At 39.2% G+C, this 22015-nt stretch overlaps 3 protein-coding genes across 7 annotated transcripts in view; 2 read left to right on the forward strand and 1 right to left on the reverse strand.

Annotated features, from left to right (window-relative positions):
* Positions 1-13270, forward strand: part of LOC110060274 (serine/threonine-protein kinase SMG1-like) — a 66253-nt gene extending 52983 nt beyond the window's left edge. For all 5 annotated transcript variants that reach the window (XM_089290420.1, XM_089290421.1, XM_089290422.1 and 2 more), the window contains 9 exons: positions 32-156; positions 5478-5685; positions 6862-6960; positions 7687-7786; positions 8112-8208; positions 8660-8766; positions 9293-9508; positions 9838-9941; positions 10774-13270. In XM_089290420.1, coding sequence (XP_089146546.1) covers positions 32-156; positions 5478-5685; positions 6862-6960; positions 7687-7786; positions 8112-8208; positions 8660-8766; positions 9293-9508; positions 9838-9941; positions 10774-10851 — 1134 coding nt within the window. In that variant the 3' untranslated portion in view covers positions 10852-13270. The remainder of the gene's footprint in view (positions 1-31; positions 157-5477; positions 5686-6861; positions 6961-7686; positions 7787-8111; positions 8209-8659; positions 8767-9292; positions 9509-9837; positions 9942-10773) is intronic.
* Positions 164-5550, forward strand: LOC110060300 (melanocortin receptor 5-like). Its single transcript, XM_089290425.1, has one exon. The coding sequence runs from the start codon at positions 1722-1724 to the stop codon at positions 2577-2579; it is 858 nt and encodes a 285-aa protein (XP_089146551.1). The 5' UTR covers positions 164-1721; the 3' UTR covers positions 2580-5550.
* Positions 13271-14801: 1531 nt separating the features above from the next.
* On the reverse strand, positions 14802-20597 carry LOC110060266 (uncharacterized). Its single transcript, XM_020767023.2, has 5 exons — positions 20278-20597; positions 18165-18314; positions 17394-17486; positions 16049-16157; positions 14802-15269 (listed from the first exon to the last, which is right to left on the reverse strand). The coding sequence occupies exons 1-5, from the start codon at positions 20509-20511 to the stop codon at positions 15160-15162; spliced, it is 696 nt and encodes a 231-aa protein (XP_020622682.2). The 5' UTR covers positions 20512-20597; the 3' UTR covers positions 14802-15159.
* Positions 20598-22015: the final 1418 nt, after the last annotated feature.

A 22015-nucleotide genomic window follows, 5' to 3' on the forward strand; every position in this document is an offset into this window, starting at 1 on the left:
GATAGTGATGAAATAACTTTGTTTTGTGCAGGTGGAGAGCAAACATTCTTCAGACATCTGTAACTTGTCAAATGCCATCCTTCACTGTGAGGCGCTGCGAACACACACAGCTGATGCTGTGGGAATAGACAACGTCATGACTGCCTTGGTCAAGAGGTATCTTCTATTTTCCATTTTAGGCAATATTACAATCCCGCACGTTTGCATTTCACCACGGTTGTATTTTAGGGAATGTACTTGTTTCTTGAGTCTGGGAAAAGAAACTAGTGGTCTGGAAAAAGTATGGAAAAAGTCTTCAGTTGTGCATTGAAAAATAATTGTACGAACCGTTTATTAACGCGTGATATTTTTAACGAGTGATAGCGTTGTTAGAGGGAGTTATAGCAGTTAGTTGGGAAAAAATCACTCGCTCGTTCAGTCTATGAGTCGTAAACCTTTTTGTGCCAATTCCGCTGGCCAGTGTATTCCGCGAGAAGGGAGACATTTGCCCGACTATTGTGAACAAAATTGCTGCCAAAGACACTATTCACACGATGAACTCATCTTACGCGTTTGGAGATGAATAAGTGCTCCCAAATTAAAATTTTGTCCGTTTGTACCCGTATAAAAATGAGCCAATCAGCGCGCGAGAAATTAGAGAGTTATTGAAAAAATCAGAATGGCCCTCAATTTGATTGGATAATTCCTAAAGGCGAGGAGACGTAGATAAAATGTGGATTTTGTCTCAATTGATAGAAATTAAGTTGATTTTGGTTATTTACCCATAAAGTACTGTGTATGTAACACATTCAGGTCCTTGTTAAACCTCGTTACACTCAAAACATCCCAAATGTTCCACCTAAATAAGCTTACATTATTTGTTAAGTGATGATTGTTGTTTACGCTATGTCACGCAACATACAAACTCCTCAAAATCTTTTTGACCACCCTTCCTTATTTCAAAACAGCGGCCAATTTATTATTTTGTTTGCATGTTTATTAGCCCTCTTTGCCTCGTTTTCACTTCAAAATTCTTTTGTGTTCTATACATGTTGACGAGGTAGAGAGGGCTAATTACCATGTAAACAAAAGAATAATAAACTGGCTGCCATTTTCAAACATGACTTGTTTTTCTTAGAAATTTGTGGCACTTGCGCACTACGCCGATATCGCCAGGCTCACCTAGAAACACCTGTGAACTCTAGAATTTGTTTAATTGCCTTTAAATGAAGGAGAAGTTATTGCTTAAACAAAACCATTTGGACTAAACAGACAGTTGGGGACTGACCGTATTCCAGTTTGTAAAATAATAAAATTTCTAAGAGTTCGTGAACATTTATGATAAAGGTTTGCAGGTTACATTTGACGAAAAGAACAAAAATAGCCAATATATCAACGATTTCCTGCTTCTTAGATGTGGCAGGCAAAATCTTTTATTAAGCTATGCTAATTTTTTCACATGAAATGTGCGTCATCAAGTTTTGACAGAGACATGTAATTTGAAACTTTCCAAAATAAACATTTTGTCCTGTGATGGCTTTATGACTGTGATGAGGAACTTTAATAAGGTGTTAAGTACACGGTTTTTCAGTGAATGCTTATTCGATAGAGTTACAGTCATATTACAGAAGTGTTCGAGAACATTTTATCAACGCATCGTTAACGTGCATCAGATAATCCAGGAGCTCACGGGGTTATTTAACTCTAGCAAAACACCTTAACTATTGAAAACATTCAAGATTATGGAAAATCGTGTTTGTGACGAATTGCTGCAATACCAGCCGACGAATACTAAAAATGAAAACTTAAAATCATGGTACATTGTTAATAGTGTCTTCAACGTGTTCCTAGCTATTACCGCCATCATCTTGAACAGCGTCACAATCCAGGCGCTAAGGAAATCTTCATCGTTGCCAAAGCATCCGAAAACATTGTTTCTAAGTCTTGCTGTCTCTGATCTTGGTGTTGCACAGCGAGACAATTCATCTTTATGCACCGCTATTCTCGCTATCTCGTACTTTTTTGCTACAGCGTCATTTTTCGGAGTCATGGCTCTAAGCGGTGACAGATTCTTGGCTGTGCATCTCCATCTCAGATACCAGGAACTTGTGACTTCTAAGCGTGTTGTTGCTTTGGTAATATCGATATGGGTGTTCAGTGCATTTGTGTCGGTATTTCGCCTCTTGGTCTCCCCGAACATTTTTTACATAGGGTCTGCTTTTACTGTAGTAGTTGGCCTCTTGCTCTCAGCTATGCTTTATTTCAAGATTTATTTTGCCGTGCGGCACCACAAACATCAAATTCAAGCCCTGCAGGTAGCACAGAATGACCAAATAAGTGCTGCTAGGCTGAGAAAATCTGCAGTCGGTACATTTTACGTGTATCTAGTGTTTCTGCTTTGTTATCTTCCGCAGGTTTGCAGTTTCACTGTCTTTGCAATCTTCGATTTAAGTACCGAGGTGAAAGTTTTCGTCATTTCTTCATATACCTTGTTATTTCTCAATTCATCATTAAACCCCGTTATTTATTGCTGGAAGATGAGACAAATTCGACGCGCTGTCATGGACATTGTGAGAAATATATTTCAAAGTCACAACTAAGCCAACTAAGGAAAGCTTCAGTAAATAACAGATAGAGAGGCTGCGGCCAGGTGACCATTAAGACAATTCTTGGTACTTTTAACAACCGTAATAGCTACACTTGTCGAGTAGTATAGATAGATATACTCAGTATGTCATCAAGCGCGATGTGGTTCATAAAACAAATCTAAAATGTAGGCCCGTTCTGTAATATTTATCAAAGGAAAATGTAACTGTTGGAGTATACGAATGAACAAAAACCTTTCGCACTTTCAAAGTTTGTACGCTACAGATCAGATGGGCTAAAGATGCAAACCTTTTGATTTTGTGAATAAAGCACCACTACCAAGGTGTTCACTGCAATTTTTGTTTTTGGTTCCTCTTTTCTTTTCTGAGATCCTTTTTTTTTGGTTAATTTATCTTCTGTTACTGAACGCTGGAAGATGGGACACATTCGGCACGCTATCATTTTCATATTGCGAAATATATCTCCATCCCCTGAACAACTGGGACCAGATGAATGACTGACAGAAAATTTTCTTTGATTCAATAACTTTTGTAACAGAGATGCTTGACTGCTTTCCTAAAATTATTTTTTTCATAATTTGATATAATTTTCTTATTTAAACCTCTGGTACGCCAATAGTGACATATAATAGTCGGTCTACGTAATCTTAAGGAGAATTCTGAAGTGGAAGTCGATGATTTTGCTGCAAGCGCCTTAGCAGACTGTTAAAAGAATGTTTTCATGGGTACACAATAAAGGACTGACTATTGTGAGCAGGTGATGTGTATTCATCATCTTGAACAAAACACGTTGTCATCTTGTCATCTAACAAGAAATTCACTCAGGTTCTTTTTCCTTCATCGAGCACACGAAGTTAATATCAATCCGTTCTAGTTTTCTTGGAGGCGATTTCCTGCAGACGATTTTTACGGTGTCGTGTTTAACCACCTTCGTATATGTCTGTAATGGTGACAGTCAGTAGCTGTAAACCAGATCAGTAACATGTCGAACTGGTTCAAGGAGAACTTGCTCCGGCGATTTTTTGCAATATGGACCGTTAAGATGAAGAAATCTTGAATTAATTTAGCTGAAATGGTTTTTTTTAGGACTGAGCACAAAAGAAAAACTGGTATTACACGGTTTTGTCTTCCTGACATTTAAATTTATTAAACATCTATGGAAACGCTTGAAAATGCATATATTCGTATACTTAACTACAAACACCTGCGAACTGTAAAATTTGTTTGACTGACTTGAAATGAAGCTGGGAAAAGTTAATATTGCATTTTATTTTATGGCTAGCTCCGTGAGCGGGCAAGATAAACCATATTCTGTGCTGTGATTGGCTACCCAAGCGGGCAAGATGGCGCTATTTTGCCCGCTCAGGACCACCCGCTGTGTCCTGCCAGAGAAATTTTTCCGAAAGCCATATGATTAAATAAATCCTTTATTCACCAAGCGTGTTTGGTCAAGATGGCTGGATATTGGCCTCGTTCTTTTTTGCGAGTTTATGGACCTCGACTTGGCCAATGTCCAACCGTCTTGACCTCACACTTGGTCAGTAAGCCACATATCTAAGCCATTTTGACTCAGTTGACAGTTAGAACCTGATGCATCATATTCTAATTTACAGAAGAATGAAATTCAGCATCTGTCAGCATTATTGACATAGGTTTGCAGGTGATTTTTCATCACCAAAAGTACATTTGCACTCGGAAGTCGATTGAAATTTACACCTGTACGAGACAAACAAAGCAAAAACAGTCCGTATTTCAACGATATCCCACTTCAAAAGTTGTTCTCTGTTTTTCGGGATTCCTTCCGATGTTCGACGCAGAAAACATCACTTTGCCATATTGACTTTCTATTTTTCTCAATTTCTGAAAAACGCAAGTCAAACTTGCTGAAGCGTCAGTTTTAAAAATCAATTTCAACTCGGATAGAATCCAGAAAAACAGAGAACATCTTTTGATTTTAAAAGTTTCGGCCGAGAAGCTGTTACAGATATCTTGCTTGTTATATGCGTCAGACAAACTTTATTAAACCACGCTTATTTTCCGGTTGAATTGTAAGACATCTGGTTTTAACAAAGACCGGGAATTTGAAACTTCTCAAAATAAATATTTTGTCTTACAATAATGGGTTTAAAAAAATTGCTATTAACTTTTCTAAGGTGTTAAGTAATAGGTATTTTGAGTGCAAAATTGGAGCGAACTTTGAAACATTTTCCAGTGAATGCTTCTTCGACAGTGCTATGGTCAAGCTATAGAACTACGAGAAAAGTAAAATTTGTCATTTTTAAAGTGCGAGAGAAAATTTCCAAGATTATGGAAAATCCAATTTGAGAAATTGGTGCTATACCAGCTCGAGTACCGAAAATGAGAACTTATATTCAGAGTACATTGTTAATAGTGTCCTAAACGCTTTCCTAGCTATTAGTGCTATCTTAAACAGCGCCACAATCCAGGCGCTAAGAAAATCTTCATCGTTGCCAAAGCCTCTGAAAACATTGCTTCTGAGTCTTAAATGACAATAATAATGATAAACATATTTATTCAGGATGACCATTTCAGTTATAAAAGCTGCTATCAACATGGGTCCTGCGTAAAATTGAGTCTTGCTGTCTCTGATCTCGGTTTTGGTTTGGGCTACTCATCAAGTGGTTACAGCGAGACAATAAGCCATTTTCGTATTATTTTGAGGCTAATGCGGGGAATCTTTTCAAATGCAAATGACATAAACTTCCTTTTAAGGATATTTCCCCGCAGGAGCCTCCATTACATGCTAGTTCCAGTCCATTACCGAGAATACGAAAATGGCCATTACATCTGAAGCTGTATGCACCGCGTTTCACGTTATCTCTTGCGTGTTCTTTCTTGTCTGCATCTAAACATTTTGTTTGACTTTTTCAGATGCCAACAGAGCTCTGCCGAGTTGGAGAGTTGTTCGGAAAAGCTGCATGATGTGACCGAGGTAGCAAAGAAAGTGAAGGTATCGTATCCACCAGAGGCTCCTATTACTCTGGACTGGATGAAGAACAAGTTAGAGGCTGTGGGCCAGGAGATGGCCTCCATCAAGAGTAGAAAGTCACAGGCAGCTCAGGCTATTATGAATAACAGAGTAAGTGGCTGAAACAAAACTGATCAGTCAGATAAAGAGGGCCTGGATGGAGGTGCTGGAATATTAGTTACAAAGGGGGACCATTTGATTTTTGAGCGGGTCGTGGTTTAAAAAAAATAATAACCCGCAATCATATTTGTACCAAGCAAATTCATGCACATAACCACTTCCGAGAAAAAAACAATCACGCAGGTTCAGTGAGCCGAGAGAAAAGCCTGTTACACTTAGAAAAGAAATATCATGCATCCACATATCCTAGTACAAGTAAAGGTTAAAAAAATTGTGCCTGTACCAAATCATCCACACCCAAAAGTGAAATGATCCACTCCTAAGCTGAAATTTTAGCAACTTCCTAGCAGTCGGTAAATTACGGACCATTTCTCAGATCTCAGTTGTCACTTAAACAACGCATCAGTTCTCAGCTGACAGTTAAAGGACCTCAGTCACGGTTTGCGCGTATTGAAAAGTTTAGCCTCAATTTTTCAAATTCGTCGTTTGCCATCCGTGTCAATCTTCTCCATACTTAGCCATCCTTGTTTCTTTATGGTTTATCATTATGTCTGTGGTGCTTTTCTATCTTATTAAACTGTTATTTTCAGGTTTCCTACCATTTAAAGGTAATTTTGTTTGTGGCCAAAATAACTCAAAATGCCGTGACTGAGCTCCATTAAGATTCCATTGACCAATTCTTATTTGTCGGTAAACCCCATCCACACCCTCATATAAGAATAACTTTCAAACTTTATTGTATAAAGATATTTGTGTACATTTATAGAAACCCAGCTAACCTCCCAAACCGCTGGATTCCATGCATGAGGGGATTGTAGTATACAAAAGGCCAACACTGCACTTAAGACTAACTCCACACAATTTAGTTTGCATTCACAGACCAATCTATATTTTCGTTTTCTTTCATATATTTTATGGGAATCGTGCATTTCTATGCTAAACACCCTTTGAAAAACCAAATAATATATTGCACTCGAAGCTTTGTAATTCATCCAGTATTTTTCTTCATATGCATTGTTACATGTCGGATGTTCGTACTATCCGATAACTTTTTCCAATATCCCCGACTGACCATTGTTTGAAAGAACAGTTTTTGTGATGTTATAGTTGGTTCCAGTTTGCTACTTTCAAAACGTTATTGATAATCGTATTATGTCATCTTTCAAGGACTCTATCAAGGCACAGGCAAGCTCAGTGAAATCGACAATGGTATCCCATCAACAGCTTATTGGAGATGTCAAGTCCATGTTGACGACAATGGCAAAGGTAACGCTTGTGAGATTACAGCTTTACGACCTCCTTTAATTTAGCATAACATTGTTATGCCAGCCGTATGGAACTGTTATGGAAATACAGACAACAGTTCTGTTACTTTTGAAGGGATACTATCACAGTGATTTTGCCGTAGTTTTGGTTACGGCAGTGCTAAAATTATGACTGAGTACCAAAGAACTTGAGAAGGAGCGGTGGCCTCATGGATAGTGCGCTCACCTCCGAATCGAGCGATCCGGGTTCGAGCCCTGGCCGGGGATATTGTTCTGTTCTTAAGCAAGACGCTATACGGCTTTACTTACACAGTGCCTCTCTCTACTCAGGTGTATAAATAAATGGGTACCGACAAATTTAATGCTACGGGGTAACCTTGGGATGGACTGGCATCCCATCCAGGGGGGAGTAGAAATACTCCTGGTCCCTTCATGCTACAGAAACCGGAATAAACTCCGGCGTGATGAGCCACTTGGCTTGTATGCAGACTTTACCTCCCTTCCTACCCACCCACCAAAGAACTTGACACATCTGCCAAAGAACATGACACAAGTGTATCTAAAGCCCCACTAAGAACCAACGATCAGACCTCCCTAAACAGTGGTAGAAACAAGAACCATCCAAACTAGAACTCCTCTTTGCACAGCGGAATATACTGAAAACCTGTTAGTGAAGTTTTAGTGTAAGAGGGGTTGTAAAGTAGTATATTTCCTGTTTTAACTCTAGGATGAGGAGGCTGCGGAATCCCGCCCAGCCAAGCTGTTTATATCCACTCATAACCGCCAATCAGAGGAGTGTGCACAGCTGATTAAGAGCATTTTAGCAGGTACGGAAACTTTGTTAATCTTATGCTATTGTGTGGTGACGTTTGGGGTGATATTTGGTTGAATTTATATATACGAGATCGTTGCTGTTCGGTGTAAGCATTACGCCTTTTTTAGCCCTTTAATCCCCCGAATGGTTTCTTTCTCCTAACAAAGGCAACACATAACTAAGCAAACAGGTGATGAGAATACACTGAATCACAATTTACGAGATGTACGTCCAAATTCCGAAAACTAACATGAAAAGAAATGTAACGCAGTCGGCAAAGATAATCAATATTTTGATCAAAATGGAGGCAAATTTAATCTTGTTTGCTGTTTATGTAGTTTGTAGTGGGAAGATCAGCGATGGAAGAGAGAACGTGGAAGACAACATCACTGAAGTGAAGTCCATGGTGAAGTCAATCAAATCTCTTTTGCAGTGGTAAGTTATCTGGTGGTCAAACTGTTTTTAATCGGATGTGCCATGTTTTGGTATTACTGTAGTTTCATTGTTCCCTTTTGACTTGCACTAATCCTCTAAACAAACGGATTAAATTATTGTAATAGTGTTAGTTGACTTTCGGAAAGCTTGCGCCCGTTTAACAGTAAAGCGCTACCCACATTCGCTTTATGTTTTGTACCCGCGGGTCCTCCCATTCTGGATCGAATTAGAATTTGGAATTTTGATTTTTAAGGAAGAAGAAAAAATTTGAGAACCCAGAGAAAAACCATCGGTGCCAGGCAGGCAAGCTACATATGACACCAAGCCAGAGTCAGATGATTGCTGAAAGGCGAGCGCTTACCCCAACTGTGGCACTCTTACCACCCTATACCCATAAACTTCAGTTTGAAAATTTTTAAAGTAATTATTTATTGTCATTGATTATTTTCAGGGTTCACGATCATCTTCTGTCGCTAGCTTCACCGCTTGTTCCTGATGAGTCTGGGTCCAGTGCAGGCAAGACACCTATTGTTGCTCCACCACCCACATTTGCATCAGGTAAAGGAAACTGTAGAAACACTGAACTGACTATTTATAGAGTAAGTTAGTAAACAAAATTTACTCGCACTGGAACCTGGCTGATATGGAAATCAATAGTTCGAACCTCAGTGTCTTTGGGTTCAGCTTCTCTTTTATGAAGGTGTGACGGGTAGAATTTATCATCTCACTGTGCTACTTAACGCTTTTTCATGAGTTTACGCCACATTTGTATCACTTTCCTTCTAACTTACAAGACGTTCGAAAGACTTTGGCTGCTTACAGATTCTGCTATGATGAGCCTCAGTGGCCTGGCATTAGATTAGAAGTCGTTAGTTAAAGCGTTGACTATCGTTGGCACTTTCTTCTCCCAGTACCTCTCTCTCTAACGAGGTGCATGACTGCGCAGCGGCAAATTGCTGAGAGCGGGGGATTGGAGGGGGAGGCATGCAACGGACGAGCATTCCATCCAGGGGTACTTAGTATCATTCACTGGTTCAAGATCCACTCTTTCTGTCAGATCCTAATGTGTATGTGAATTCTGCAGCTCTTCGCCAAGGGGGCAACGTTGTCGCAGCGGGTGGAAAGGATTCCCCGGGACCATCCGACACTGGATCTCTTCACCCAGTCATCCTACAGAGGGACCTTGCAGCTAGTCCGTCAGGTGCTGGCTCACCGACAGCCTCTGTCAGGCTCGTAGCAGCAGCGAGCCCTAGACGAATTTCAACAACAACTCTGGCAAGAGACCCAAGAACCGGCAAAGGTATGGTGTTAATATCTTTTCCGTTATCGTAATGTATCGTAATTGACAATTCTGCTATGTCGCCTAGTTGTAAGTGGATTTTTGGAGTCAAACTAGATCTGGATTTAAGGTCGATCCCAGTTAGTTTTACTAACGACAGGATGGACGTCTTCTGTTGTTTCGTCCTTCAGCTCAGAAGGGTAGAAGATTTTGGTCGATCCAAATAGAATTATTTCTGACAGTCATGGAACTTTTCGTGAACTTTCTTGGCGTAATTTAGTTTGAATCGTGAGAGGTCAAAAGTGTGTGTCTTGAAGGCTAATTGTCGAGTTTCGTGCTCTTATTTGTAGCCCTTCAAGAGCGTAACACTTACGCGATCAGTGTGTGGCGACGAGTCAAATCTAAGCTGGATGGTAGAGATCAAGATAACAAGAAAATGTCTGTTCCAGACCAGGTTAGTAAAACCAAAAGTTTACAAACAGTGTATGATCCGTGAACTGGTGTTCAAAATGCCCAAATACTAATGATTTGAAAATACCTGTAGACCCAGTCTTATCTTCTATGCATACTGTTGCTCTGATGCTATCATTCTCGAGATCGAATAAGAAATGCTCCTTAGTGGTTGCCATAGATATCCTTCCAATGTTACTTCTGAGAGTATGGTGTTTCATCGAAAAAATGTCATTTTCCTGCTTGACAATAATTTACTACTGTTAAGAGAAACTTGATTAGCTGACAAATGCCCACCTGGACTCACGTTCGACTTGCAAGCAGTTTTTGTAGGGGTCTAACCCAACGTTGTAATCAACGTTTGTGTCTGAACGTGTTCGAAAACGTTCAGCCCATGTCTGTACTTCTGAAAAAATTAAGACGCCACAAGGCTTCTTTACTACAATCAGGAGTTTACCGTTTATTATTATTATTATCATCATCATCATCATCATCATTATTATTATTATTATTATTATTATTATTATTGTTGTTGTTGTTATTGTTGTTGTTATTGTTGTTGTTGTTATATTCAGGATTTTGTTGATATTTTGAGTTATTTTGGCCACGTACAAAATTACCTTTAAATTGAAGGAAACCTGAAAATAATAGTATACTAAGATAGTAAAACACCAAAGAGATAATATTAAACCATAAGGGAACAAAGATGGTTAAGATTGGAGAAGATTAACACGTATTACATATGACGAACTTGAAAAATTTAGGCTAAACTTTTCAAGATGCGCAAACCGTGACGTAGCTCTTTTGATTTCATCATTTGAAACCTCTTCCTACAGGTTGACTTTGTGATTCGCGAGTCGCGAAGTGTGGACAATCTGAGTCAGATGTATGAAGGTTGGACAGCCTGGGTGTGATGTCAACAGCACAGGAATATGTGAATAAACATGACCTACTCTTCCAAGAGCTAACAAGGGCCAACCACACCAGCCACCGTAGAAGCATCATAGAAAGCCGTAAGTCGGCGGGCAGCTTTACGAAGGCTACGTACAGTCATGTAGCTAACAACAGCAATTATTTATCAAAGCAGACCGCATGCCACAGATAATACCTTACGATGCTTGCACAACTAAGAAAGATTTTGTTATGGTGGTATTCATGTAAGTGGTTTGGCGACGAGCTTGGTTTAGCAGTGTTTCTGGCATTCGTCGTATGTACGGTAGCGAGAGTAACTTATAAAATTTACCTCTTACCTTGATGGCCTCCCATTCAATCTTTTCCATTTTGCAAAGCGGGAGCAAAGAACAAAGTTATAAGTTACTCAAATGCCCTGAAAGGTAAAGAACGTAGCGCTAAGACGGTTGCAAAGTGTATCGTCGATAGCTTCACATTTGAAGAAATTATTGTAGATCTGTAGAGAGCAGAACGACACCTTACGTAACGATTTTCAAACCTCAAACTTATTACTCAGCTCCTTTATTTGCCAAAAGTGCCCATAGCTGACATACATCTCAGATTTTCTGAAAGGGGCATTAATTAATATTCTTGAGAATGTATCTACAAGTTATCGAAACAAACTAACGTAAAAACCTTCATGGCTTAGATGTGAAAACGATTTTCTGTAAACTGTTAGAAGTACTTAGTGATAAGGAAAGTTGAAACAGCAGTTAGCATTTTAGACAAGGTTAGCGCAAGCGCAGACGTGCGAAATGCGAAAAAACCCGTCCATTTAATGCTTTATCTAATTGGTATGTCACTAGTAAGGATGACAATGTCTTCCTTTGCCCTCTAAAATTATTAAAAACCTAAATAGCATGATTGCAGCATGTAATAAATTCACCATGTAATGTCATCGCTTATGCTGCAAAATTCCATCTACATGCAAGGCTTTCTGAAGCCTTTGGTGATTTTTTTTTTCAGCTTATTTTTGTTAGTTTATCTTTATTATAGACTGTGTTGCCTTGTTTTGACTTTTCCTGGCTAGTTTAGTGGTTAACACTACTTGTGAATTTCCTTTCTGTTAAATTGATAGTACCTCACAAGGAATTTGGAACACTAAACAAAGAGGCCTGCCAGGGAGTGGGGTGGGGCTGGTCGAATTAGTACCCATGCCCACTCATTTTGTGATTGATGTTCTTTGATTCGGCCTTAAGGCCCTGTCAAAAATTGATTGATCTTACCCTGCACAAATTCAATCAAGCGCTATTGCGGATATTGAAACCTTTTCCCTTGTGGGGTTAATCCCTGGTGGAGCCTCTAATTGTACAAGTTTTGCCTCGTAAAGACACCTGTCCATTTACTTTATTTAATTAGTGAGTTAAAAACAAGAACTGGTGACTTTCAATTTTCTGTTCTGTGTTAAATTAGTTAACGTTACCTGGCAGTCACTCTGCATATTTATTGTTAGCAGTGTAAACCGTGTTTTGTATTTTTGGCCTTAGTTATACCCTGCCATGAAAGAGGAGGAGGGGTGGAGAGGGCTAGTCCGAATGCCAACGCAGCCTTGTTGTTTTTGGTCTTTACGTTGTCGATCTCGGTTTGACATTTGCATGTACTTTATTGTTAGACACAGGAAACAATTGTGGTGCCCATGTGGTGGTGTTGCAGTTCAGGCTGTTGCTTGTCGGATTTTATCCTGGCAGGGTTTTATAAGTATTTTTTGGCCTTCTTGATCTTAATTTGCAATGAACTTTATGACATTTAATGATTATAGTAACTTGATAATTTGCACATTATTGATGTTTATCTGCATGTACAATTAACTTTTTGAAGGTTTCTGTAATCGGTTGGTAGGTTAATTTGACAATATTCTCTGGGAACAAAACATTCTTGGCGAGATTTTTAATACCTGAACTTAAAAAAAAAAAGAAAAGAAACAATGACAGTTGAATTACGTCAAACGTAGGCAAGAGTATCGACACAAACACCAACAAACTTTCAATCATTTCAAGTTAACTTTGAGTCGTAGTTCAATCTAGTCTGAATCTTACCAAACCTTCTAACTTACTGTTGTTTCAACTTTAAAGTTGTCCAACCTTACAATGCTAGAGCCCTAAAGATTTTCGAGTTGTGATGAATGAACGTATGAATTCTAAACTGTTAAGATTGCGTTAACAGGTTGTGATTACATCTCACTCCTTACATTGAGTTTTTAATTCTTACGATTTTTTTCGAGAAGTCACGAAGAAAATTTGTCGCCAGAGATTAGTTTGTTACTTCAAAGTTATGTAATTTGATCGTGTTCATTTTTGCATCTCTTACGTTATAATTATTACTAACCTACTAATGCCTTTGTAAGTTTATGATCGTTTATGCTAATAAAATGTAACCCAAAAAGGTTTGTTTGCGTTTCTTTCTTCCATAGAAATACTTATGAGCAATCTCGTACCTTGAGTCTTCGTTCCTTACTGCGCATGCTGGAAACGAAACGAGCGATCCCGACCGCTGGTCAAAGAGAACGAAGACGCTGGGTACGAGGGTGACTTGTGAGCAATCTCGTTCCAGAGCCCGTGTCTTTTGGTAAACGCCAAGACACGGAACTCTGGAATAATCAATTTCAAGACTCCAAGATTTTAGGAGTTCCGGTTTCACGGCGCATGCGTACCTTGGTTTAAATCCAGAGTCCACGTGTCGTTTGGTCTGCCGTCAATTATAAATTGATTATTCCAGAGCTCCGTGGGCTCTGGGAACGACATTGACTTGTGAGCAGCTTGTTAGCTCCGAGCGTGCTCATAGATTGCATGTTTGCCCCAAGAGGCTTGCGATACGCGGCATACAACCCTACACTACCCTATCCCTCTCTAAACTGCATCTGGGAAAGGCACACCAGAATCTTGAAATCATCGAAAGAAGAGATTAAATGTTACAGAGAGAGTCCGGGTGTGATTGACTGTTTCTGGAAAAAGCCCGGTAAAATGTTAGCTCGTCAGAGTTCTACGTTCTATAACAACTCGAACTCCCAAGCTTAACGACATCTCATCTTAATGTGGACGACTATAGCCATTAACGTTTAGGATTGTACTTACTTCATAGCTTTTCCGATCTACTTTCTTCCCTCGCTCTTTCTCGAACTCGCGCGTGGGTTATCTCGCGCTCTGGACAAAACGCCCCAGCGTGCTTTGCAGTCACAGGAAAAGCCGCCAAACTTGAAGCTCGGTGGTACCGTGTTTCCAAGTTCTGCTCTCATTCTTCGTTTGTATTAGTCATCGCGTGTAGCTGTTTCTCATACCCAGAGAGAAGCATGTTGCCGAAAGAGCTGGAAAGAGCTCTATATTGGGGCGAGTTAACCCTGTCAGAGGGAGGTGAGCACTTCAGGGAAATCGATGAAAATTTGATTTGTGTCATCCCCCTTTTTCGCGGTTCCCACAATAAGCACTATCTTTTTTTACGTGTGCTCCGTATAAAGTGTCAGAAGTGTACCAGGGGCAGATCCAGGATTTTTCTTAGGAGGGGGAGCACCATTAAGGAATGGTGTAACTGATTGGTGAGAGAAACAAATTTTAAAAGCGAACACGAAGAAGAAGAAGGCTTCATCTCAGGGGGAGTGCACACCCCCTGCACTCCCCCCCCCTTAGATCTGCCCCTGTGTACGTTATTGTCTAATATGCATTCAACCTCATCCACCTAATCAAAATACCTCCATCTTCATCCACCTTCACCTCCATTCACCTTCACACTCCTTCATCCACAATGGAAGATGGAGTTCCTATGTTTTCTAGGAAAATCAAGCATGTATCTACTCGCAGGTCATGCATCCACTAGGAGTTTTTCTCAACCTCATTATTTTCTTAGAAAACATGGAACTTCATCTTCTATTGGTAAATACTTGGAAATTAGCGATAAAATAAACATAAAATTCCCAAAAAGCTAACAAAATCCAGAATTTTATTCACGTTAATATGTACAAGAAAATTTTAATAATGCCCCCAACAGATTATTGCATTTGAGTTTTACTCTCTGGCAATAACTTCTTTGCATTTAGAGAATATATATTTACTTGTGACCAAAAACAAAAATATTAGAAACAAAATTCATTTTGATATTCCCCCTGAGGAACCACACAATATTCACACTAGCTTTTCATTTCATGGAGAAATTGAAAGGGAAATAACATGGAACACCTAGGATTTTTGAAACTTTGCAGATTTTACAATTTTGGAGTGAGAATTGTCCATCACTTGCTATTGCATCATAATTTTCATCATTTCCTTAAGTAGACATGACAGCTATCCAAGAATAAGTTGCTGTCCCTGATCACTGTGACGAGCACTGTGTAAAACTCTGTTTCCTGACGTGAGCCTGTAATCATCGCCCACCTGACTGGGACGAGGTTCACCTGTTAGAACATCAGTATCATCAGTGTTGTAAATACAGGGCATTGACAAAGTGTGAGGTCATCTTTTCCACCAAGGACCTGCCCTCAATTGATGCAATCTGAGCAGTCCCACTTGAATTTTAACTGTGGAAACCAGGAGGAGAGGGGGATTTGTATAGGGGGTTGGTGTGTGGCACACTTACTGAAACCTTTGCCCTATTTAAGCCCTAAATAGGAAGACTTCATCTGTCCTATTTTAAACCAGACTGCAATTCTACAAAAACATTTATCTAGTTTCTACCCATCCCAAATTCCATACAACAGTGCACAAGCCAGACTCTCTATTTTGAGATGAAAACAATGACCTGAAAAATACTGTCAGTAGTAGTAAATACCAAATCACTAAAGTTGTAAAAGGAAATTGCCCAGGGGTAACTCCATATGAAAAGGATGGGGTGCTCTTCAGAAATTTTGAAAAGAACTCCAAGATCCTGTTTTGTGGGTGTGCCTTGAATTTTTTTTTCACACCTAAGAGCTATCAATTCTAAAACAACAAATTACCTTCTGTCCATTTTCTTCGGCTCAATAGCCTAAAAGGTACCACAAAAGTTACCGCTGTGGACCATTTTAGGCTGAACACCCTCAGAGGTACTAAACCCACTTTTTTAACCCTAATAAATCTCTTAGCACTTTGTGATGCATCACTGATTACCTTCTTACATAATTTGGTTAGGAATGATGCAGGTGGAATTTTAAGCATTGAAAGCATTATAATTTGTTTGAGTGGAATTTCTTTTTACCTGTGATGATGTTATAAGAGTAAGACATTGGTGGAAGTCTCTTAACTCCTGGACCACGTTGCCTTCCAAGAAGATCATGAACCTTGTAGTATGTTGTTGAAAAGTTCATCTGTCGATTAATATCATAACACATTGAGGTCTCTGTTGAAATATATTCTAACAACTGCACACATGCAAAGTTTACTGATGCGGCAAATAGCTGCTTTTTTTTTCTATAAATGTGTCTCCAAGGATCTTGAAAGATTTTGCCCAAAGACTTTAAGATGTTGGAGGATCCTTGCAAGATCTTTAGAAGATCTTTCATAAAAATTATTTTTAAGTATTAGTGTAGAGTACTGTTGGACTATGTCAGCAGGCAAGTGAATTAATTAAACTTGACTATTTATCAACTTCAAGTTGATATAGTTAGATTAATTGCTAAAGTGAGTTTGTGAAGCTGATGTTTTGAGCATTACCCCTTTAAACGACCCTAGAAAGATCCTAATCCTTATTGATCTTAACTAAGATCCTCAAAGACCCTTTTGCAGGCTCTTCACCAAGGATATACAACTTGATAAGGAGTACACTTAAAGTCAAGTCCCACTCAGACAAAGATCAAAATAGCAAGTACATATATTATTGTAAAGTACCTATATTGCTTCTCCCCCTGGGAGGGATGGTGGTCTATCACAGTCCCTCTCCCCTCCCCTGGTATTGTGTCAGATTGCCCTAACAGTTTGGCAAAACCCACTGATACATATACTTCTTGCCAAGAAGACAATGACCCTGGTCAGAGCTTGAACTCATACACTTTATCCAACATGCCAGCACATGTCCAACATGCCAGCACATCTACATGTATCCCTTTTATTACCACTCCATTTGAAATCAGATACATTGTACTGTTGTACCACAGCCCCAATACAGACCTGGGGTCCTGTGGTTGAACTCCCAGCAAATATGCACTTCAGACACCTCACAAACCCAACACAGGTAGCCTCAGACCAGAGATTCCAACAATCTAAATTTTTCATACTGACGACCGATACACCACAGACATTTATGTATCGTGTGATTCAGTAGGTTCAGTAGGGGAAATACATTCAATCTCTTTTTTTAGGTGTGCTGAATGATCCTTTAAAACATGTATAATTTACTTTTGCATTGTCATCTTGGAGTCTTGATTTCTTTTGCTAGGCTACAAATTAAAGCTAATTTGGACTAACATAATACATTGGTCCCTCCATCTTGAATTTACCATTCACCATCCCAGGTTTTTTTCTTTACATATACATGGATCTCTGTGGATAATTTTAATGAAAAATTCTAGATCTTATAAATACTTAGTCTGATAATGATAATTTACCTCCTGTGAGCCCTGTTGTCTCGTTGATTGGACCATATCAACTCCCGCCATCTGAGCGTTCCATCTGATGTTATCTTCGTGAATTTCTTCAGCCTGTAAGTTTAGATAATGAAGTAAGATGGCCATGAAAAATTTAGTCCCAGGATTAAAGTAGTTTTCACTTAAAAATGCGGGGGGAGGGGAGGGAGCTCGCATAGAAAAAGAATGGGGGGCTTGGCAAAAATTTTGGAAAGAAGATCCTATTTTGTAAGCATGGCTTGAAAACTTTTTCACCCCTAAAAGGTATTAATTCTAGAACAACACATTAACTGAAACTTTCATAACTTTTTTTAATACAGTAAAGATGATTGCTTCAAATACCTTCTCCTCATACAGTTGATTGTCAAATATCTCAATCAAATTTTTTTGCCCACTTAATACCCTCAGAGGTACTGTGAAAGCTCCCGCTGTGTACCTTTTGAGGCTGAACACCCTAAGAGATATGAAAGCCGCTTTTTAACCCCTGAGAGGTAGAACAAGTACCCCCATCTTTTTTATATGGGAGTTTCCCCACCCATTATATCAACAATGTGTGGTCATATGATGAGGCAGGCCTCCAAATCTTCAAATATATTTAATATTTTCTAGTGTCTAGATACATTCTTCAAATCTTCTGATTCCCTGCAAAAATTTGCTGTTCTCACGAAATAACATATTTATAAGAAATGTTGCCCCAACAGTCTCCTCTCTCAAATCCCTTCCAGTATTAAAACAAAATTTAACATTACTTACTGGTCTTGTGTTGTGGTTTACATATGTCTTCTTAGAGTGTGTGTTAAGTTGATGTCCTGGTAGAATTCCAATGCTGAAGTGTGATGTGTGTTGAGATGGGTAAGCTGGCGGTCTTCTACTGGGTTGTAAATTCTTATGCCCCGAGTAATTCTGTGTAACATTAAAGAAAAGAAGATCTTACTTGCAGCAAACCATCCAAAAATTTTATCATCCAACTTTAAATAAGACAGTCAAAAAAAGAAATGTTTAACTTAGTAATCTGCAAATCACTCCAACTCAAAGAATTTCCCACTAATAATCATGTTGAACATTCACTCTCAAAAAGGATAAATAAACAGCAAAGACAGGGAGTCTCCTTGTCAATTACCTGGGTGACATACCTGAATGAAACTGATACAATTTGCTTGCATGAAAAATGACAGAACCCCCAAGAAGTCCTTACCAGGCTCTTTTATCACAAAAAAATTTACCACCCAATTTCTAAATATCCAGAAAATGTCCTTAAACAAAAAAAAGGTCTTTGCTCCCCTCCCATTCACTATAATTTTACCTGTGTACCCCCTGGGGTTCTTGATTGCAAGCCAAACAGATCTGAGCAGAAAAGTCTGCTTACTTGTCACAAGTTGGAACCAGCAAGGGGTCTATATTCTTGGCACTAAGCAAAAGGATCTCTGCCTAGCTAAGACATCTACATTGGACTAGCATTCCTTGAGAGCGGGGTAGGCCCCGCTAATTTGAACTCAATTATATGAACTCAATTATTATTTCAACTTCCCCATTACATGTATTTAATACTCAAAACCATTTCTCTTAGACTTACCTCTCAGTCATTTACTTTACTCTTCGCTATTTTGAACTCCTGCTATTATCAAACTATTTTTCATTTCCCCTCAGATTTCAAATAATGGCCGGGTTTAACTTTATGTTCATTGTTCCTCAGTGCTCAGGCCTAATAAGCACAGGGGACTCCCAGATGAAAAGGTCGGGGATGCTTGTCAGAAAATTTCCACTAAACCCCTAAAGGGGACCAATTGCAATCTGATTGTGGCTCCAGCTTAATTTGAACCCTATAAAGTATCGCTTAAAACGGAATTGGCTTGATTACCAGTAGCTGTTCAGGAAAGCAGCCTGCCCTAGTAGACCAGACTCGAGAGATCAGCAGAGATCTAGGTTAAAAATGAAATAAGAGCATTTCTTTTATTTTCATTTTTTCTTCGAGTGCTACCTAAACAGTACTTTGACAGCTAAAAATAGTAGTGTTTCATCATTAACACCCTAAGTGAGACCAGAATCTTTGATTTTTACCGCTAAGCGAGACGACAAGCATCCCCGAACTTTTCATATGGGAGTCACCCCATACGCTGACAAGGATTATTTCCCCCTATACTTTGTCTGCTAAAAATAGCGTTTTGCCATAACCACCCTAAGTAAGTGAGACCAGAATCATTGATTCCTACCCCTAAGTAAGCCCATGAGCATCCCTGACCTTTTCATATGGAAGTCCCCCCCAACCCTGCCTAGGATAATAAGCTTCTAGGCCTAAATAAAGAGTTTCCATACTACCAACCATCAAACCCCAGAGAAAAGACATCACAGCTAGATAAAAGTTTCTAGTTTAACAGAAACTTGCCATATAAGTTTATCCCACTCAAAAAAATAATAATAAAGTTTTATAGAGTGGCAGTAAAGACATGGATTATATCTTGTATTTAGTACTTTCTCATCTTAATTCCATCTTGTCATTGTGACTCAATAACTTACTTTTAGATCCATTTTAATCAAATCGATCTGACGGGATAAAAGCTTTCAATAACATGTCAATAATCCGATGTGCTCGACACGAACAAGACGCAAGATTACAAGCTAATGTGTATAATTTAGGCTCGGGAGAGCCTTTTGAAAATTTCAAAACACGTATCTTAAGAAGCATTCTTGTTCTGAAAGAGTGAAGGTTATGACTGAAAGAATAAGCTTGAGAGTATGAAAATAGTAAGCTTTTCACGTTATTGCAAACACTTCTGTTGTTTGTCTTGGCGCTTCATACACTGGGTGAAACTTAAACAACGAACACCTGTTTCCTCACACTGTTTAAGAAGAGGAAATGTTTACCTACCGCCTTCATACAGCTGACATATGTAGTTTGAACTGGTTTAACTTCATATGTAAGGGTTGTTTTGTGCATAGGTCTTGTTCCCTTCCTCTGTCGGGCTGGCGGAAATGTTCTCGAACGACGCGAGAAATATGGTTCATCCGCGATAATCGTGATGTACTTTGAACGATTAGTGAGCACAGCGGATGTGTCTGTACCTTGGCCGTAGCCAGAGACACAATGTGCAGTTGCGGACATATTTTCTTCGCTCTGCTAAGTCATTTCTGTTTTTATCTCTAGCTTCAAAAGTCGATCGTGACCGCTCAAGTGCGAGTGTTAGGTAAGTCACGGTCGTTGCCATGGAAACTTCGAGGTACAAGCTTATCGTTGAAACTGCCAGTTTTCGCCGGTGTCATATCAGTAACTTCAGTAGCTTTTAGTAGCAACAAAAACTTTCCAAAACATATACATGTATGACAGAGTTTTTTTGCGATGGAGTGATTTGTTTAGAAGTATTTTTTGGACAGATCGCAGTGATTTCTCAGATCTGGTCATCCCTTCCCTCCATGCAGACTGTCCTGTGGACAATGGGACGTAGATTTGAGGAGTGGGACAGGACCTTGAAGTGGAGGGGCGGGGAGTGGGGGGAGGTTGGACCAGGGCTTTGGCAATCAACATGTACCCCTTAGTTGTAGCCCAGATGGGTTGTAACTGGATAACTGCATCAATGTTTAACTCCGCTCTCTCTACGTAACCTGTTTACCGATGCCATTTACGCGAATAATACCTCACAATTTAGTTTGTTCACTGAGACGTGCGATTATATTTCTACCCAAACTATGACTGACTAAAACCATATTTCGGTGTTATATAAATTTTTTATCGGAATATGAATCTATAAAGCATGTAGAGAAGCCAAAGGCATGTTTTTACTAAGCATAAGTCAATCCGGTTATTTGCCAACACTTCAAAAAAGTACAAAATACTGCCCTCAGACTTATGCTTTCTATGTTTCATTCGCGGTTCAAAATCTTGGCGTTGTGTTATTGTATCAAAGTGTTATTGGTTTCTTCGGTGAGTGGACTAAGTGATTTCCTTTATAATTAGTCTCGACATCCGTCTACTTAGTAATATATTTATCAATATTTTGCTGTCACTGCCAACACGCGATACAGCCTGACGTCCGACTGCTGAATTTGACTTGGGAATGGCAGAAAATAAGGAAATGTGAGCAAGACCATTTTTGGTTATTTCAAAAGTCGAAATATTTTTAGTTCTGCGTCGCTCTCCGGATACCAAAAATATAAACTGGCAAGTCGAAGATTCATTTGAACATTAAATGACCGGCTGGCAACCATTATTACAATAGGCTAATTCACGGTTTTAGACCGCGTATACCCAACCAAATTTACAGACAAATGTGTGGAAAATTACAAAAATTAACTGAACGTCTTCTAGCCAGGCTACATCCTTGCGATTCACAAATTATGTAAAATTCAATTTTTGAAAAAGTTATTTGCCATCCGATTTCCATACAAACACTGTAATTTCTTACCGCTTTTTTTTCGTCAAGATGGTCTCGAAAACCGTGATTTAGCCTATCAATATGAATCTTTTGCTGCTGGAGTGGTAGAACTGCAACTTACAATAAAAATTGTTTGTTAGTTGAACTTAAGTTGAAAGAAACCATTACTAGGTGATTTGGAGGGCAGTTCTGAATTATTTAGAGCAGAAGAATGTTTTTCATAGCCGGGCCATGTTG

The sequence above is a fragment of the Orbicella faveolata genome, unplaced genomic scaffold, assembly GCF_042242905.1.
Source record: "Orbicella faveolata isolate gen_17 unplaced genomic scaffold, um_ofav_v1 contig_2, whole genome shotgun sequence".
NCBI lineage: Eukaryota > Metazoa > Cnidaria > Anthozoa > Scleractinia > Merulinidae > Orbicella > Orbicella faveolata.

What these genes read in the sequence shown, in the direction of transcription:
- LOC110060266 (XM_020767023.2), bottom strand. Translation starts at nt 20,511, where the DNA reads ATGTCCGCAACTGCACATTGTGTCTCTGGCTACGGCCAAGGTACAGAC. An exon ending in ATGTCAGCTGTATGAAGGCG is followed by an intron (nt 18,315 to 20,277) that starts GTAGGTAAACAT and finishes AATGTTACACAG; the next exon opens with AATTACTCGGGGCATAAGAA. An exon ending in TAAACCACAACACAAGACCA is followed by an intron (nt 17,487 to 18,164) that starts GTAAGTAATGTT and finishes CTAAACTTACAG; the next exon opens with GCTGAAGAAATTCACGAAGA.
- LOC110060300 (XM_089290425.1), top strand. Translation starts at nt 1,722, where the DNA reads ATGGAAAATCGTGTTTGTGACGAATTGCTGCAATACCAGCCGACGAAT.